This window comes from Lycorma delicatula, chromosome 7, assembly GCF_047948215.1.
Source record: "Lycorma delicatula isolate Av1 chromosome 7, ASM4794821v1, whole genome shotgun sequence".
Classification (NCBI taxonomy): Eukaryota; Metazoa; Arthropoda; class Insecta; order Hemiptera; family Fulgoridae; genus Lycorma; species Lycorma delicatula.
Window position 1 is genome coordinate 7458053 of NC_134461.1, and position 20648 is coordinate 7478700.

Below are 20648 nucleotides of genomic sequence, written 5' to 3' on the forward strand. Positions count from 1 at the left end.
TACAATAAAGAGATGAACAATGAAAATTTTTTGAAGTATCTTGAAAAGCAAGTTATCCCAGGACTACTGACAAATTGTATTTTAGTTATAAATAACAATCCTTATCATAATAAACAAAAAAATAAATTCTGTAATCCAGCATTGAAAAAACATTCAAGAATGATTCCAAAAAGATCAAATTAACTACAATCCAGATCTAACAAAAAAAGAACTTTTAAAAATTGTCAAATTACTCTGCCCTGAACCACGTTTGAATTAGATTAAATACTGAGTAACAAAGGAATTACGGTGCTTAGATTGCTACCTTGCCGCCCTTATTTTAATCCGAAAGAATTTATTTAGAATCTAGTTAAAAAAAAAATTTAAGATTGTAGTATGTTCCACATGTCATTAACAGAACTGAGAGCCATTACATTAGATGGAATTTTGTCGATTACAGTAAAAGACTGGAAAAGAATGGTGTCAGATTTCAGGAGATAATGGATTCAAACTGGAAAACAAATGCGTTAATGTAAGATGACATTGAAAGCACAGTTGTAAATATAGTGATGGATGATGATGAGACAGGTAATGAAGACGAATTGGAAAATAATTACGGCAAAAGTTAAACCAAATCAAGCTCAGAAATCGAGGGTTGTTGGCCTATCATAGAAGATAATTCTATGGAAACTGCAAATGAAACCGGTTAAGGACTGTATTAAGATAATATTGATAATTTAATTATTTAGTTAATATAAAAATATTATTTTATTTTTTATTCTGCAGATATATCCATCTTGTTGCGATTCTGTAGGCCTATATATCCAAATTATTATTATCAACTTTGAATATAATGTTGTGAACTATGATATCGTTTTAGTGAAAACATTTAGTTAATTAGATTATTGTAATTAATTGCACGTTAGATTTATTTCATTTATGAATACAGTAATGTAAATTAATATTTTTAATCATGTTATTACCGTAATCTGAAAGAAATTACAGGTTCCAAAAAAACAGTAACCTATTTTAAACAGACAACATTTCTTGTTTAGAATGGATGACAAACATGTCACATTGTTCAATCGGTTTAAGCCCAGACTGTACTGTTGTGTTACATCTCCATCTCTGTCATACCCAAACAAAACAATAATGCTGTGCTCCTCCACGAACATGAACTTCACCGTGATAAATAATATCATGGCAAAGTTAATATATGCAATAAATTTGATAATATTTATAAATATGCTAACCTGCATTTCATAGTAGAATGATAATGCATTAGCTTTTCATCTAGAAAGTCTCAGACAGAAGTCCAAGTTTTTTAAATACTACAAAAAGTTTATACTCATAAATTTTTTAGCCGAAATAATGAAAAAATGGAAAGGCATTTTTAGTTACTATTATAAATGATGAACTTTTTCAATAATGTCACATTGAGTATTTCCTTTAAATAATTTTCATTTACTTGTGAAAAAATTTTATTTTTTTTGTCACTGGTATTGCTGAATCTAACATCTTTGGAAATTATTTACCGCTTTTTTTTGTACAGGCATACATTTTTCTGCTAATTAATAATCCCAGAACATTACTACAGCTATTTCAGCCTAGATAAGAACACAGGCATAGTTCATTTTTAATTAATTTTTATAGATGTTATTCAAATTAAGCATCTTAACCATACAGAGTTGTAAGAGTAAAATATCACTTCTAAAAATGGTACGCCAATTCTTAGGAATAACAAGTATACTATGTCAAGCTTACTGAGAAACTAAGGACTAAAGTGTCTTTCTTCAATAAAGCAAATATTCTGCTGCATATCAGCATGCCAGTCCATTAAACTGTCACTGAAATTCAGCTCTAAAACTGATACCTATATTCTGTGCAATACAGGATTTAACTGTGTAACATTCATTACTCTGAATGAATGTAACTCTGGTACCTCTTATTCCTCAGGAAGTTTATATCTATGATAGTTGTAAGAAGAACTGGGACAAATAATGTAAAGAAACAAATTAGAAACAATTTTCAGTAAAATTTTGTATTATGTACACTATCTTCTACTAAGTAGAAGAATTTTTTTTTACTACTGACATTGTTTGTTTGTTAAACTTAACTGTTCATTTATTTATTTTCATTTGTTTCAGCTAATTTTATTCTGCAGTTTCTTATAATGTCACTTATATTTGGAATTCCATTATTCACTTTGCACATATCACTTGGACAGTTGTTGACAGCCGGCACAGTTGACATGTGGCGTATATCACCTATATTTCAGGTAAGAATAATAATTACTGTAACAAATTAAATTTCATTAGGTATACATTATACAGAAGTTAATTAAAAACAACTGGTTTTAATTTTCTAATTAAACCTTGAAACTCATTTCAAAGTGTATAAATTATAAATGTAACTTATCGACTTGAGCGGTAGTGTGAATGATATAAAAAAGGTGCAAAATGATATAAGTCTGTATAAGTATGCAAAATAAAGAAAAAAACAATTTTTTGAAAAATCTTTATTTTACAGTGTATTCTCCTCTCAAGTCTGAACACTTCCAACAATGCTCAAGTTTTTCAATCCATCCTTATAGTATGATTTACCCAGTCCTCAAAATAGGCAAAATTTTGGCAGTAGCTTCATCATTTTGCATAAATCTTTTTCCAGAAATCGCTTCATCATATTTGGAAACAGATAAAAGATCGACGGTGTAGTGTGGTGAGTAAGAGAACAAGAAAGATTTTGTGCCATTATTTAAATAATTGTCACAATAACAGAAAAGGGAGCTCTTACACTTTTTTGGTGAAAAAGATCCTTCTTTTGTACAACAAATGTGGTCATTTTTTATTATTTTATCTTTAGAGGATCCAGCAAACATGCATAATATTGTTTGGTTACTGTATTACTTTAATCCAGAAAGTCAATGAAAATTATACCATGAACATCCCAAAAAAGTCACTCGATTTTCATTTTCTGTAGAGCAAAGTCCCTGTTACCCACTATTTTGACTTTTCCTTGGTTTCAAGTCTGTGTGATTTGGTCAGTTACAGGTCCAAGTCTCATCAATTATTATGTAACAGTGCAAAAATGTCTTTCCATGACAAACAGCTTCAAACCACGCTTAGAAATGATTTCTCATTTACAGATTTGATTTATTGTGAGTAAACATGATAACCATTTTGCATAGAATTTTCATATGTAAATATTCATATGTAACATATGATGTACCTACTCATTTGGGATGTTTATTGTTTTACCGACCTCATGTGTTTTCAGTCTTCTACCCTCCATCATCATTCATGATTTTTTCAATATTTTCTGCGGTTGTAACCTCAACATCCTGTCCATAACATTCAGTATTATTTATGTTCTGAAAATAACCAAACCGTTTGTAAAATTTTCTGTTGATAGAGGTGAATCACTGTAATGTTTATCTAGCTTAGCTTTAGTTTCCTGTGCAGTTTTGCCTTTTAATAAGCAATGTTTGCACACCATATGAAATTTTCTTTTGTCTATTTTTCATAAATCACAATACTTTATCGACTCAAATTGCCAACAACAGAATTATGAATGCATCTGAATGAAACTTGGTGTATGCTACTAGGAGAGTACAAGAAACTAAGAATGACCTCAACAGTGTACTATGAGTGCCATCTCTTGAATTTTCACACATATCAAACACCCCTTGTATGTTAGATTAGATTTTGCACTTTTGAAAGTGTAGGAAGAGAGGCCCAGCTTTACTTGGTAGGCTAATCCATCAATAGCTTGGCTTTTTGTATGCCCTGGGTAGGAAACAGACCTTGTGGACAATAAGGTTGGTAAAGTCACCTTTCAACTGAATCCTAATTAGTTACTATCATTCCTCTTGTCTCCTTTTAGGTGCCAGCTTTCTGCCATAGATGAAGCCAGCAGTGGCTGAGATAATTTTCATTATCTGATCAATGTCCATTATTTCTGATTAGGTTGTCTTTCATCTTGTTTATTACAAAATAATTTATTTTAGTTCAGTTATTACACTAATCATATGAAAGCTTTGACAGATATATTGTAAGTTACAGATTAGTTAGGGAAAATGTTTTGTAAACAGAAAACCTAATATAAACTTATTTCTAGAGACTATTATTTTTCATTTATGGAATTTGAGTCGTTCAAATTATTTCCACCAAAACTTGATATCTGAAATTTTGATTGGAAAATTAGGTGTGTTTTTTTTCTAATGGAATGTTAAGATTTTAGTTTTGTGAACGTAATTTTGCTGAAATGCAAATTTAAAAGATTTTGGTAATGTGAACATTAAGTTGCTTTGTAATTTTAATGTTTTAAATATAAAATCTATGCATTTGTTTAATTTAGAGAAAATATATTTGTAAAAAGAGTATATTATCTTTATTTATTCTTGAGATATGAATTTATATTTTAAAAAATAATACACAGACATATGGAAACCAAATGAAACAGACACAATATTGAATGAATTTCCTTCTACTGATGTGAGTAACATTATCATAATATTGGGCTATCCTTTTTTGTGTGTCGTAAAAGAGTAATAAGAATTTTAATTCTTTTTCAAAAAGAATTTATTTATACTTCTATATTATTGCTGTCTCCTATAAAGTCAAATACAAAGGTTACCTTTGTATTTGATTGTTGACAACCACATTTTCTCTCTAACTTTAAAGTTTTTTATTATATCAAGCGAGCATGAAATGCCAACAATCAAACAACAGCATAATAAAATATCTTTAAAAAAATCTGTAGATCAGTATGTTTCAGAAATGAAGAAATAGCATTAGCTGAAAAAAAAAACCATTCAAACATAAACAGAAACTTCATAGCTATAATTAATTTTTTGACTACAGTGATGTGATTTATATGTGCTTACTCAATGCTCCCTCCTGCCTCTGCAATGTATTCGTTTGAATGCTCAGCAAAGTTTTTGGCCTGCAAAACAGAGATCTTTTGGTTTCATGTTCACCCATTCTTGTTTAGCATCAATGATCCTCACATAAGTTGGATTTTCCCCTCCTAAAAATTTTTGAAGCAGGCTGAACAGTGTTAGTCCAGTGATGGTAAATCTGGACAATATGAAGGGTTGGATAGTCCATCCCACTTGAGTTTAAATAGCATTATTTTTAATAAAGTAGCAGTGTGATGTTGAGCATTGTCCTGAAGGAAACTAAAGGGTGACAGGGTGACTCCTCTTGAAAAAAGGTTATATGCTTAATTTTATATTTTAAAATTGTAACTTAATGGTGTGAAGCGATGGCTCTTTGTTCTGCGAAGAAGTTGGTTTTGGTAGAGAAAATAGTTATTATTTTACAGAGTGAAAATGAGGTTTTTGCACTGACAGAGGACACTAATCTCCATGTTGATTTTTAAGTCTGTTATAAATCTTAAATGGAATAACCCTCCAGTTGTCAAAATTTTTAGCTTAATTCAGCTTGCAATACTACTTCTACGAGGATACGGACTTGTTGATTACTTCTGATAGGGAGGAGAGAAAGAGCCGACTCTAATGACAAATGAAGATGTGCAATGTTTGTCCAAGAAACCATGTCTGCTTTGCTTTCATCATAAAAACATGATATAAACAGTCATATTTAATATTTAAACTTGCTTTATACATCATTAATACAATTTTAAGTAACAGGAAAAAATGTTTATACTGTATTGTATTTATAGTAGTGTTGTTTTTTTATATATTTAGTATTTCTGATTTATCTATAGAGTTTGTAATTTTTATACATTATAATATATGATAAGCAATTCTTGAAATTGAATAACTCATATTTTGTACATTGTCTCCGTAAGTGCTTTTCTGACTGTAGTGCTTAACTCATTAAGTGAGCTGTACAAAAAACATTTTAGTTGTAAGCCATTTTGAAATTGTTTTCTCTTGAATTAAAAAAGGATTTTCTAAAAACTCATTACTTTGTTTTGGTAGCAACGTTCTTAATATTTCTAAAATAAAAAATACTAAACTTTTATCATTCATTATTTTCATTAGTGCAATCTTTTTTTCAGGGTATCGGTATCGCTATATTAACATCACAAGCATTCCTCGGCATATATAGCATAATTGGTATTTCATGGATGTTGGTTTACTTCAGGGATTCATTTATTACCAAACAAGATGTGTACCGTTGGGCAGAACCTTTTGGATTTTACAGAGAAGGTAATTGATTTCAGTTTTTTGGATTCTGTATGGTAATTTTTTTTAATAGTTACATTAGACTAAAAGAAGTTAGTCTCAGCTCAGACACCTAACCTAAAAGGAATTTCGGCGTTATTTCTTTTTGCACTATGCTATGTTTAAGCTCAGGTGTACATCTAGAAAAAGATACCGTCTGAACTTTAAATTCTCATCATTCAGAAGAAGGGAAACTTCAGTGATCAATTTTTTTTTGTATTGAATCCTCTCACATTCCAAGATGCTTAGCAGTTTCATTGCACATTTGGTATAATCTATATGCTGTTCCTGTTGTTAAATGAAAACTGATCCTACTATGCTCAATCAGGAAATTGATACTTTCCTAGGACTTAGTCTATTTATTCTCAATGAAAAATCAAAGATAGGTTCCTAAATAAAGATCAATATCGATTCAAAGAACTATTAAAAAGACTCTCTGGGTCAGTATTCAGGCCTCTCATTACCCTTGACATCTGAGTGCCTCTGCACTCAGACGTGAAGATCCTGGATGTTAATAACCACAGCGATCTGCATTTAGAACTTTAAGCAGATTGACTTTTGAAAAAATGCAAGTCGCATTAATAACTTTTTAATGCAACTAGTTTCCAGACATACTCAGGCACATCTGAGAATTCCAAATATCTCAGTTTAAAATACTGTGGTATATTCTCTGAAACTGAAACTAAGACTGAGGTTTTTCTGAAACAACTCACCAAAAATCCTAGCATTGGCTTTTCAATTGATATTTAACCATCTGTATGAAAAGTTAGATGTTTCTTGTATTAGCTAGTTCTGTCACATTAACTGTAGACTTAAAAGAAATTTGGAAATAAAATCTTTTTTACTAAATATTTGTATTTCATTTCATTAAAGAATTGTTTAAACTTGTAATATTGAGGTCAAGTGGAATTGCATTCAACAGCGATTCAAAAGTAATTGTTAGTTATTTTTAAAAGTTGCTGAGGTAAAAAGATCAGATTAAAGTCTATAAGCCTTCCTCCTCTCAATGGGCTCTCTGTTAACAGATGACTACTCCAGACATAAGCTGTGATATAACCACTGACTTACATAGCCACAGACTCATCAGCAGTACCCTAAAACTAAACCTAAAATCTAGTTCATAATTAGTAGGTTAACTTTTCGATATTTATGTAGGCAAGTGTATAATTTTAATTAGGTGTTCATTATAATAAATTAATTTTTATTAGTTAAAGTAATCATAATTGACAAATCCATAATCGAACATAGTGCAAAATTTTATACATGTTGTGTATATCACACAGAGGGTGTGATGGAAGTCGTCACCCATGACGACTTCCATCATTGGAGACCAGGTGAATCGAGATTAAACAAGTCATGCGATAATAGAAGTTTCCTGGATATCCGATTCAGCTTTGTTTAGAAAGACCTGTAGGTAGCTGCAGCCCCTATTCAAAGATTTGAAATTCTTCCACCCTAGATTTAGCAGGCCACATTGTTTTTATTTGTTAACTAGATTTAACATTATCACTGTATATATAACTGTAGAAGATTAGACTGAATTGAAGAAAAGCCAATCAGTGATAGATGTCATTATCGTAGCCAAAACATCGCTCAAGTCAAAAATGTGATGAGTGCCGTTTGGAAATCCATATTCCATTATTTGAATTTCAAAAGGCATTTTATTGAGTCTACATAGAGTGAAATTGTAAGATGTATTTTTTTTTTTTAATTTTGTTATAACTTAAGGGATATCTGCCCATGAACAAGTAAAATCCTACATAGAGTTGAGGTGGAATGAAGTTAAAACAGATATTTTGCTTTAATTTCTTAACTGATTATCTGTTGTTAATTCTGATCATGATGTAACAAATAAAATTATAAGTATATTTGTGAAATGATGTAAATTCTACAAGACTATGGTATTATCGCTAGTACTATGTGGAAGTGAAATGTGAATTTTTGATAACAAGATCAAATTTTAAATGTCAAGTGAGATTTCTTAATATAGTAAAAAGCTTATACCGAGGATAGAATAGAAAATGAAAATACTAGAGGGGAGTTACAGATTTTTATGTGGGAGCAAGGTATAATAGTAAAAAGTTAACCGGTGTAATCTTCTGAACTGCAAGTGGCAATTATTTATTTTTTTATCAAACAGTATGATAAAACACCATAACCTTTCAAATTATCTATTAAAACACTTTTAAAATTATAAAATTTGTTCTTCTGATGCATTTTGAAAGCTAATTGCCAGCAGTTTTTTTAGTGAAGTTGCAGGGATCATTGTTATTAATGGTACTACCCTAAATTGATGAAGTCAGCATAGTAAAACAATAACCACAGGTTTTAGTTGCCGACCCAACATAAATAACATAGTATATAAAATTCATAACAAATCAAAACATGCCCAATGAATATATAACACCATCATATATAATTATAAAACATATAATATATATATATATTTTTTTTTTTAATTGATCAACATATTGACCACTTGTTTTTTTTCTGATGATGTGGAACCCGGGTGAAAGTCGATTATTGGTGATAGTTTTTTAGTTTACTAATTTGTTACTGTGTTTTGTGGTTAAATTTCAGTTAATATATGTATGTATGTGTATGTTTATACAAACACACAGATGCAGGTAGTGTTAATAAAATAAACCCAGGTAGTGTAAATAATTATGGACACTCTTAAATGTATTTTCAACAATTAAACAATTTTAATAATGTTATTGAAATTATTAACATTTTTTCCACATTTAATTTCAAAATTGATCTACAGTACCCCTTAAATAACTCAAGCATACCAAAATAAACATACCAAAATAAAATTTAGCAAAAGCTGCTATTTCAAAACGATATACTTTTTTATATGAGATTACTGCTTCAGTTGTACTATAGGTCTGGTGTATTGTCACAACTCTATCTTTTGTGTTTAAAACTTTGATTTGTCTCCTTTGGGGGTAAGGTGGTCTCATACTAAAAATAGAACCTTTTTAGGTAGAAGCTTTTGGTAAATTTTATTTCTTTAGTATTTCCCTGTTAAGCGATCATTTAAGAAATGCTATGGATTATTTTCTTGAAAATAACTATTTAAAAAAATTGTCACCATGTAATTATAGAATTAAATACTGACTGAAGATGTGGAATCCCATGAAAATTGATTCTTGGAATTAATATGGTAAGTTATATGTTGATGTGTAAATCATATATTGTAGGTTATTGAAACGTTTCTAAAATTTGAGTAGATTCTTTTCTATAGATAAATTTATGAAAGTAGATAATGTTAATTTCACTTTTTCAAATAGAATTTTTGTGAGAATTGTTTGACCAGTATGTAATAGATAATAGTAATAACATTTGTAAGTAACCTTATTAATTTTTTTCAGGTTTAAGACCTATTATTCATAATTCCAGTAAGATTAAATTAGAAGATACAGTAGCTGATTATTTTAACGGTGTTGTCTTGCAGAGGCATAACTTGGAAGTTCCTGCCAATTCTCCAGGGCATCTTAAATTTCAAGTTACATTTAATTTAGTTGTAGTTTGGATGATTGTTTTCATCTGCCTCAGCAAAGGTAATTTGTAATGTTTTAATTTATTATTTGAATTATTTTAGTGTAGGAATAAAAACTTTATTTTTGGGTACATTTAATGATTTACACATAGTTATCGGTTTATTACAACATAATTCTGTCATTACTATCTGTCATATGAAGACAACCATTCTACATGTTTTCAGTAGGTTGATTATGATATACATTTGAGTTGCATAGTTATATTATATATGGGTTTCCATTTAGTTGAAAAGGGTAGTGGATGGTCTTATTGATTCACTTAATAATTATAAAGTGAGTTACTCAAATATTACTGTGTTTTGTCGTTTCTATTCAGTGTTTTTTTTTTAATAAATGTAAATTTTACTTATTTAAAAAAAAAGATTGTTTTTTAAACAATTATGAAACATAAAATTTTAAAAATCAACAATTCGTTGCTCAACTAAGTATTTTTCTGTTAATTGTACCCTACCATGAAAACTTCTCATTTACAAGCTATACTGGTTAAAAAAGATTATTTTATTTATATTTCATTATTAATATTGTTATTGCAAAAGTTTTGAATTAGACACATAATACTACAATATACAATTATGTAGACAACCGATATTAGACAAACCTTTCATATAATGAATTTTACGTATATTATCTTTAAAATAATGTTATGTACTTACAAGTTACAAATATATATACTGTGTACCGATTGAAATTTTGTTTGAAGTAACAAAATTTTTGAAAGAGAACATGGTCTCGATCATAATGTGACTGCAGTCTGTAACGATTATTTATGCAAGGTTTAAGTGGACAAATGAAAAAAAATTTCTTATTTGAGATTCAAGATCATAGCAGTGATACTATAATGCCCTTATTTGCAATCATATAGCCTGGCAACAGCAGTAGAATGCTAGAAGTGGCATGCTCATAATTGCATTCATAATCATAATTGATGTTGACATTTTACACTTAATCATGCTGAGAATTTTGTTGATCCAAATACAGTCGATGTACACAAACCACTGAAAGATTGTGGATGTCTGCCAAACTTAACACAAAAATAGTATAACTAGTGCCACTTGTTATACTTGGAGAGCTAATTTATTAATTTCTAATTTATTTCATCTTTCTCCTGACGTTAACCCACTTGAACAGATTTTATGTGATATTACCAACTATGTTTTTCCTCAGTAGGTAAGTTTATATTTTTCAAAACTTATAAGTATTACAATTTGAAGAGGAAAGGATTTCATCAAAGGGGACTGTTAACAGAAAAGTACCAAAACTAATAATAAATATACAGATTTTTTTTTACTAAATTGGGAATTATTCTTTAAATATTAAATTAAATATTATTAATAAATATAACTAAAAAACATTTTTTGACAAATGAAAGTTTTGTTATGATCCTTAATGTAATTTTTATGCTGAATTCAAAAATGGTCTTACCAAGAGAAAATTTTATTCTTTGTTAATTCATTAGATTTGTAGTAATGTCTGTGTGTATATATACAGATATAAATTTCATAAATGAAATCTCATTTATGAAACATTAGAGCAAGTTTTATTTTAATCAAAGCTGTTAATAGTAATTAATATGGCATTAATAATGTAAACATAGGAAATATGCTCATATTATTTTAATATTATTATATTACGTAACTTTGTTTTATTACTTTTCAGGTCTTAAATCGTATGGTAAAGTTGTATATATATTTACTTTGGTACCAATTTTTGGTATGTTTATACTGTCATCCAAATTAGTAGGTTTAATGCCAACTGACAACAGATTACAAATAGTATTACCAGAAACTGATTGGAGTGAATTTTTCCTAAATACCAAGGTAAATATGAAAAATATATAAGTACTATAAGTACATTATTCTAGTATACAAAAGGGTTCTAGACAAAATAGTAAAACCTGGATGTGGGTTGAGGAGATTTTCCCTTGTCAGCCAATTGTCTTTTTCTTTCTTCGCTTTTCCTTATAGTTAATTCCTTCGTACTTTGATGAGTGCCATGAAAACTGTATAGCTGCTCTCTCAGATGAGTGCGGTATTAGACCAGAAGTGTCTTGAGGCCAGCTGAGTGACTATTTCCTTATCGAAATTTAATAAGCTAGCCTTCTGAATCTGTGGAAGTTTTCAAAAGCCAAACTAGTATTTGAGGTGCCTATAGGATAAATCCAACACTAGGATTTATCATAAAATTTAATCTAATTATAGAGTATAACATACATAATAAATATTTTGTGACCCACTGATTTAGATTAAATAAGAGTTCTCACCAACTCCTTAATAAATATATGTACAAAATTTAAAAAATTAAATAGTTAATAACATACATTTATGAGAATACTTATATAGATGATGTATCAATTATTACAAAAATTAAGATTCACTTTCTAAGTAACTGAAAAATTGCTTCCATTTTGAGAACTTTTCCAAGACTTATTGTATTATTATTTTTATACTAATAATCTGCTGTCTTTTCAACTGAAGTTGTCTTTTCCCTACATGATGGCAGCACTGTCTGTAATATACATCAATATTTTCAGCCATATTAGTAAGAAGTTCAAATTTGGCAGCCGAGTAGAAGATAGATATATTTTATTACGAGTGATGATTTAGTTTGTTTAAAAATAATGAAAAAAAGATTTGCATTAAATTTTCCATTAAATGGTTGGTTTAATTAAATTAAAGGCTTTTAGTGGGGATTTTATGTCAACACCAAGTATTTACAAGTTTAAAATGAATTAAAAATTGTCATGAAGATGTTTGAATATGACAAAATAGTGGATACACTAAAACATTAACAGCTGTTGAGAATATTGACAAATAAAGGACATTGTAATTGATAATTGTCAAATCACTTTCAGAGATTTGCTTAACGAGTGAGAGTGGTTGGTTCATGTGAAACCATTTTAATTAATATTTCAGGTATGAAATGAGTAGCAGCAAAATTTTTTCCGTTGGAATTTGTTCCATTTTGTCGATTTTTCAACAAATATCACAGAATGCTTTTATTACTCGAATGTGTCATAACAGGTGATGAAATGCGGGTATACTGTTATAATGAAGCAAAGGTCCGGTCATTCCAGTGCAAACATTTTGAAGAACCAAGATCAAAAAAGCATGCTTGATCAAGTGTTAAGGTTTTCCTTATATCTTTTTCCTAATTGCAATAGCATCATCCATTATGAATTCTTATCACAAGGTTATAGGGTCAATAGTATTTTTTAATGGTTTTATGTCGCTTACATGAGGTGATCCATTAAAAATCATCACAGATGTGTAGAAAAGTTCTTTAATTTTGCACCACAATAATGCTTCAGTCTACACTTCAGTAGTAATTTGTGATTATTTAGTCAAAAATAACACTATACTATCGCTATAACCTCTGTAATCTACAGACATGACACACTGCAACTTTTTCTTGTCCCAGTGATTAAGAGAACATTAAAAGGACAATGATAGAAGAAAAAATAAAAATTCACTAAGTAAACTTGAGGTTATAGCAGCTTTTCACTAATACTTTGAAGATCGGAAAAACCTTCCAAGAGATGGTTTCTAAGAAGTGCAGCATAAGTGTGTTGCATCTCTGGAGGAATACTTTGAAGGGAATAATATCAGTGTAGAAGAATAAGTTAATTCTTTTTGATAAAAATTAAAATTCTCATTTTTTGATCGCACCTAATAATATTAGTTTTTTCTTTATAACTAATGATATTATGCTACAAAATATTTAAATCTATCATGGCTACATAAAGTGAAGGTATTTAACAGCGTAATTAATGAGTTATTAAACATATTTTGAATAGACAATGAGATGATAGTTTGGTAGCGGTTGGTCACACCAGCTTGCTGATCACCTGATTTCAGGATTCAATTCCCACCAGGGGTCTGGCATCTTTTTCATCAATTCCTTCTCATCCTTCTCATCCTCGACTTTAAAATACATAAAAAGGATGCCAAAAGATGTAGCAATTAAAGATATAATAAGGAATTAGGTCTTATGAAAGAAATTGCATAAGAAAGTAATTGTTGTAGTAAATTGATCATCAACAAACATAAATAAGAAAAATCCAGAAAGAAATTACTTATGTTAAACAAGAATTTCATTCTATGCTCTTAAAATGAGTGCAAGGTAAACATGACATTAGCCAAACACTAGCAAGTTTAAACTTGTCTCACTAGTGTCGGTTGTTTTTTCTGCCCTCCCTATCAGTTGAAATAAACATGTCTGAGCAATAAATTATATAATAGCATTGTCCAATGAATTATTATATTTTTGACAAATGAAGGGGGTCATCCATCTCAGATTTGTATGAGACTTAAAAATCAGTTCAGAGATGACTGTTCTTTTTGGTCCGGAATGTATTAACAGTGCGAGTCAAGAAACAGATTGAAATTTAAGTGACATTCAAGGAAACAGGTGAATTACTATTAGAAAGATTTTGAAAATTTAAAGTAAATGTTGGTAGTGTTAAAAAAGTAGAGAATCGTCTCAGATTTATTAAATAAATGTGGGCGCCTACTTTTTTTAAGTTGGTCATAAAAGAAGAAAATTGGTTACCAACACATAAATTTTATAGCAATAAATAAAGAATAAGTACAAGTTTATATATTATAATATTTTATGGTTATCCATGGATGCGGTTACTTCACTCTCAGAGTTAAATGGACAAATATGGAGTGACAGTATTCAAACTCACCCCATATGGTTTTTCAAGGTGAAAAACCACATTTTCATCTTGAAAAATAATGGTGACTTCATTTTAGGAATGCTTTCACAGAGTTCCAATAAATCACAGAGTGAATAAATCACTATCACTTCCCAGAGTTAGGTAGAGTAGAGGTAGTGCAAATATGAAAAAATGACTGTGATATTTGTCAATATGATCCTTTAGATGGCATGCTGTTAAGTTTCAGATGAAACATGGATTCATCATTATAAACTGTAATCTCAACAGTAGGTGGGAGCAGATAAAAGGCACTGAAGAAAGCAAAAATGGTTCCAACTGCAGGAAAAGTCATGCTACAGTTTTTTTTTTTTTTTTGATTCTCGTGGTGTGGTGCTCATAGACTATTTGGGAAAAGTCAGTACTATCATCAAGGGGTATTATACTTCATTACTAGAACGATTGAAGGATAGTATTCAGAATAAACATCCTTATCTGGCAAAAAAGAAGGTGCTCTTTCATCACAGTGACATGGTTGCATACACTTTTTGAACTATTGCTACAGAACTCAATGAAATATGCTTTAAGTGCCGCCCCATGCACTGGATCTGGTTCCCAAAGAAATCTTTTTTTTCTCAAGCCTGAAAAAATGGTTTTCTGGATGAAGATTCACTTCAAATGATGAAGTCAAAGCTAGGAAACCTGTTTAAATTGCAGATAAAAAAAAATAAAAATCTCTGAAAAATTTTGTGTTTTCTTTGCCAGCCTGAAGACTTTCCAATTAGCCATTGCAGAATCCTAGAAAAGTCTGGGAATGGTAAAATATTACAAATCACGAGTGATTAGTTGATAGAAACAGTTGCAGATAATGATTTTACAGTAATAAAATGATGAAGAGAGGAATGCTAAACAGTAGTTGAAATAAATTGAAGTGTAAGAAATCTCTCAAAAAATGTTTACTTAAAATCTGTACCTATACGGATACTTCAATTATGAAGCAATTATCATTGGTAGTTACTGAGAAAATTAATTAATTATTATAATTGATAATTAAATATTCTTTAATAGTGTTATAGTCATAATATAGAAGGATGTATATCATTAATAGTTGTTGAGTTTCCTTTATACTGGAATCACTCAGTTAAAGTGAATTTAGATTTTATTGTAGGATGTTAACTATATTGTACTACCTTAACTTTATTTAATATTATTTTTATATTTGTCTAAGGATGTCTTTTTACTGGTTTATTTAAAAATGAAATTTCATAAAGCACTATACTGTTTTTATTAACACCACAATATTACCTTTTAATTTTATGTTTTTTTTCTTTTTAAGAGTTGGATGGCTGCCAGCAGCGTGTCTTTTTGTACTTGGGGTCTTTTGAGTGCAGCGGCTATGCAGATAACATCACACAACAGCGCTAAACATGTTCTACATAGAGATGCAAGCATTGTTATTGTACTCACTTTATCAGTGTTACTTTTGTCTGCATTTCTCGCCAATACATGTCATCAGTTGTTATTTTTACATGGATATGCATATGTTCCTAGTTCTTTCGGTTTGTATTTATGTTTAGTTGTCACCAGTCATTTTTAAAATCTTAATAATTGTTAATTAATTAAGATGGACATTGAAATACCTCCTGTTTTACATTTACTCACATTTATTGAAATAAGGTGGGAAATTATCTGTTTAGCGATTGAAGTAACCGATATTAAGTAACCGATTGAAGTAATGACATTGCAATGAAGATCCAACGTCATTGGATCTTTGTTCCTGCATACTAGATTCACTGAAAGCCTTCTTTCAATATATTCACTATCTTGGAGCTCTTATTTTATTTATTATATAAAATTTATTCCAAATTTTGTGATTTACTGTTATAAACTATTAAAAAATTTCCAAATATAACAAATTTAAAACTTTTTCATTGGTGTCAGTGTGTCTACTGTAATTCTCACACACACACACACACACATATATACACACACACTAAACCAAAACACACATACACATGTGTGCACGCATACACACATACACATGTATACATACTGAAGCAGGTTTGTAGTAGCATGCTTTACTCTTTGAGAGCCAGCTGAAACAACACTTTTTCATTAGTATAGAATTCACATAAACGGTCTGTGATGAACATTTTAAAATCTTTTGAAAAAAGTATTACTAGGAAAAATTAAGGTATTATTCTTTAACTTTCTGAACTAATTAAGTAAAATTTTCAAATTGATCTTGTGGTAATTTTTATTTCAGTTTAAAATTATTTATGTGCATTATATTTTATAATTTATAAAGATAATGAAGCCAAAGTTAACTGCTTACAAACTTAAGCCTTTAAACAACATTAAAGGCTACAATAATTAATAATATAATTTTGAAATTTGGCCAATACTTCTCAAAACATTTTTATAGCTAAATGCCATATTTGAATGGATAACAACCAAATACACATGATAGAAACAAAGTAATGTTGAAGTAGAAAAATTGGCCATGGGATGATAACATAGCATGAGATGATCAATATGGTGTCATTAATACCATAGATATTAAAAGGGTTAATTAAGAAAATAAAAACATTCATACAGAAGTAACATTCAGTTGCGTGACTGTAACACTTTTAATAAACCTTTATGAGAAATGTTATATAACTTCTCATAAAAGTTTAACTAGAAAAGAATTTTTTCAAAAAGCTTTAGGATTCATTAAATGATTTATGATTAATTTTTGCATTGATTTTTATTTTTGCAATTTTTTATGTTTGTCGGAAGTTATTGCCTTAATTAAGCCTCTCTATATGTTGTGATATTTTGAAATAACTTCAAGCCATTTTTTCAGTAGTAACTTCATCGTTATTTTTTGTATTACATAAAAATATTATTTTTCATAATTATATATAGATGTAGAAATGTCAAAAACCTATAGATATAAAAAACGTTTTGACAGTAATAAATAAGAAAATAATCAGGACTTCCTGATAAAATGGAGTCCACCTGTTTTCAGAAGGAAGAATGATGGTTTTAAAAAAACTCAAACATTTGGTTAGATTATACTTTCTTTCTTTTCCCTGTTTAGCCTCCGGTAACTACCATTTAGATAATACTTCAGAGGATGAATGAGGATGATATGTATGAGTGTAAATGTAGTCTTTTACATTCTCAGTTCGACCATTCCTGAGATGTGTGGTTAATTGAAACCCAACCACCAAAGAACACCGGTATCCACGATCTAGTATTCAAATCCATGTAAAAATAACTGGTTTTACTAGGATTTGAATGCTGTAACTCTCGACTTCCAAATCAGCTGATTTGGGAAGACGCGTTAACCACTAGATCAACCCGGTGGGTTGGTTAGATTATACTAATCTAACCAAACCTAACGTATGCTTGATTCACTTGCTAGTCAAGGTTAGCGAGTGAAGCGAGCATAGATTAAGTTTGGTTAGATTATATTTATAATTATATTTATTTATTATATATAAAACTCAAATATGTACACATAGTATAGGCCTTTATGTATACCACTTTATTTATATCCTCAACCTAACAGTCGCTGTGTTAGAATGGCCTCCATTTAATCAGAAAGTATCTAAAATACATAAATTAATGAGTTAAGTTGATAGAATATAGTCTGTGTTTCTCTTACACAAAATAAAATTTTAACATCGATTCGATTATGAATTTAGTTTCTAACATTAAAGAAAAATAATTCACATGTTCAATTCATATGTTCAGAAGGAAAAGACTCCATCCCTTCTATTCAATGATTTTGTCAGTTTTTTGTTACTTTATGTTTTGCCTGTTGGTTATTACTGTTATCATTTTTTTTATATTTATTTCATTTGTTAATTTTTTATTGTTTTATTCCATAGAACGAATGTCAACGTACAGTTTTCTACAACCGATTAAATCTCCTCAGTCGTACACAGGAATGCCTATACGATGGATGACTCATATACCATTTGTGATCGGTGATCGTGTAATTAAGCCAGGTTTTAGTGATGTATACATACATCATAATCATTTTGGGCATCATCGACACCAGATAATGCAAGATCAGCAAAATCATCAGGAGAGTGGATATCAAGTGCTCAGGTTGGCTACTGAACTTTTACCTGCTACTCTGGCTGTTATTGGACCTGAAATGCTCTCACCTTTTTGGTCTGTACTGTTCTACTTCATTCTCATCTTGTTTGGCATCGCTCAGCAGGTAATTAGTGAAATATTTTATGTAATTGTACTTGAATTAAAACATTTAATATATAATCATTTAAGTTAGTAACATTATAAAAGAATACAATTTTTTGTTACTAAAGAAAAAAAATTGTTTATTATTAAAAAAGAATTATAATATAAAATAAAATGTATAATTATATGATTTTTAGCTGGATTTAGTATTTATTAATTATATTATACAGATATCTGTGTAAGTATAAAAACTCTTCCTGTACTGAACTGACTAAACGGTTTATAGTTCATTTGGATACCTTTACATACTACACCTTAATTGAGGATTTTCCTTAACATGTTCAATGTTATGCAGTCTTTAACCATTGGATTTGCCATGTTGAAATTTGTTTTTGTATTCTAGATACTCTTATGTATTAATTTATGACAAAAAAGTGCAGTTGACGTACTAAAAGATAAAATTTTCTGTTATGCAGTTGATACATTGAAAATAGTTTACCCAATTTTAAAAATGAATCATCAAGATAAAATTTAGTCCTTCCAAATTTCTTTTGCAGAAAGCATTGAGATTTCTCTTAAAGAACAATATTTAGCTGTAGACTGAAAATATTATTACATCAAAAAATGATGGTATAGAATATAACATTCTCTGTCTAATGTTTACTGCTCGTCTAAATAATAAAGTAATTTGGATAAATCTGTGGCTAAAACATCCTCATATGTACTCATATGTCCTCATATGTACTGTATTATATGTGTTCCTGTTATAGTACGTGTTTTCTTGTAATACGTAAATAATAAATTTACTTGCCAATTTTTATAATTGCTATTATGGGTTAGTCAGCTGTGTCTCTTAATAACAAATATTCCATATAATTTGCATGCATGAGATAATGCTAGTAATTCTATATTTTAAGTGAAACTTTAACAATGTTTTATTTGGTGATAAAGATGATTACATGTCTCTAAAAAATATAAATACTTCAAATTGAAATTTTTATTGATTTGATACTGAAAGAAAACTAGAATTTTATCTGATTGATATATATATATATCACAACCAAATGGAAAAAAAGTAGTTTAGGGTAAAAATAATGAAAAACAATATATTTTTATCTAAATTAGTTTTATTATGTGAAATTAAAATTGTAACTCTTTATTCATTTTCAGCACTACCCTGATTGAATAATCAGGCATTTATTTTTACTAAATATTAAACAGTTTTCTTTAAAGTACTCGTAAATATAAAAAAATGAGAAATTTTCCTCTAAATTTATCTTTACATTGGTTGTCAAATATGCAGGAGTATTGAAAGTACGAATGTTAATTGGTTTTTATATTTGTCAAATTTAAAATTATGTTTTGTCAAATAAAGCTGCAAAAGAGGAGAAGTTAGTGGTTATATATTAAAATAAATTTAAGTATTGAACATAGATTCTACCTGTTCAACTAAAGTCAAATAAATCAGTAAAAGGGTTAACAGTAAGTGACTAGATATAAAGTAGACTGTGCATATTGTATTTATTTTTCAGGAAATGTAAAATAGAAGCAAAAATCTTTGTTTTCCAGGTGCATGCAAATTAATATCAGAAAGATTTCAGTCTTATTTTGATGGATGAAACCATTACCATTCTGTTATTATTAATCAGTTTATTTTATGTATGTTAGAAATTGAAGTAGTGTTATAAATTTTAAATATAATTTACAAAATAATTAATATTTCTTGGGTGAATATATAAATAAAAATAATTATTTATATTATAAAAATTATTTTTTTAAATATAAAATTTTAACTAAAAGTATATGATTTATGTATTAAGTACAATTGTCTACCTTGCTTAACTTTGTTGTGATTAAATCACATGTTGATGCATTTCAGATATACTCTGTTTTCAAAACTCACTGCATTGGCACTTTCTGCACTGACTGCACTGCACTGGCAGTCTTTCTTCCTGTTCTTTAGAACAGGAAGAAAGACTAACCGGATAATTTATATGATTTGAGCAGGGTAAGAAGCGTGGCCTAATGCTATATAAAGCCTTACAAAGTGGAAGAAGTGCCA

The 20648-nt window shown here is 29.2% G+C and overlaps 1 protein-coding gene across 2 annotated transcripts in view; it reads left to right on the forward strand.

The window, feature by feature from the left end:
* bdg (sodium-dependent transporter bedraggled) overlaps positions 1–20648 on the forward strand; it is a 219154-nt gene that overhangs the window by 177658 nt on the left and 20848 nt on the right. For both annotated transcript variants that reach the window (XM_075371551.1, XM_075371552.1), the window contains 6 exons: positions 2127–2257; positions 6007–6157; positions 9547–9735; positions 11392–11552; positions 15726–15948; positions 18271–18608. In XM_075371551.1, the coding sequence (XP_075227666.1) occupies positions 2127–2257; positions 6007–6157; positions 9547–9735; positions 11392–11552; positions 15726–15948; positions 18271–18608 (1193 nt within the window). The remainder of the gene's footprint in view (positions 1–2126; positions 2258–6006; positions 6158–9546; positions 9736–11391; positions 11553–15725; positions 15949–18270; positions 18609–20648) is intronic.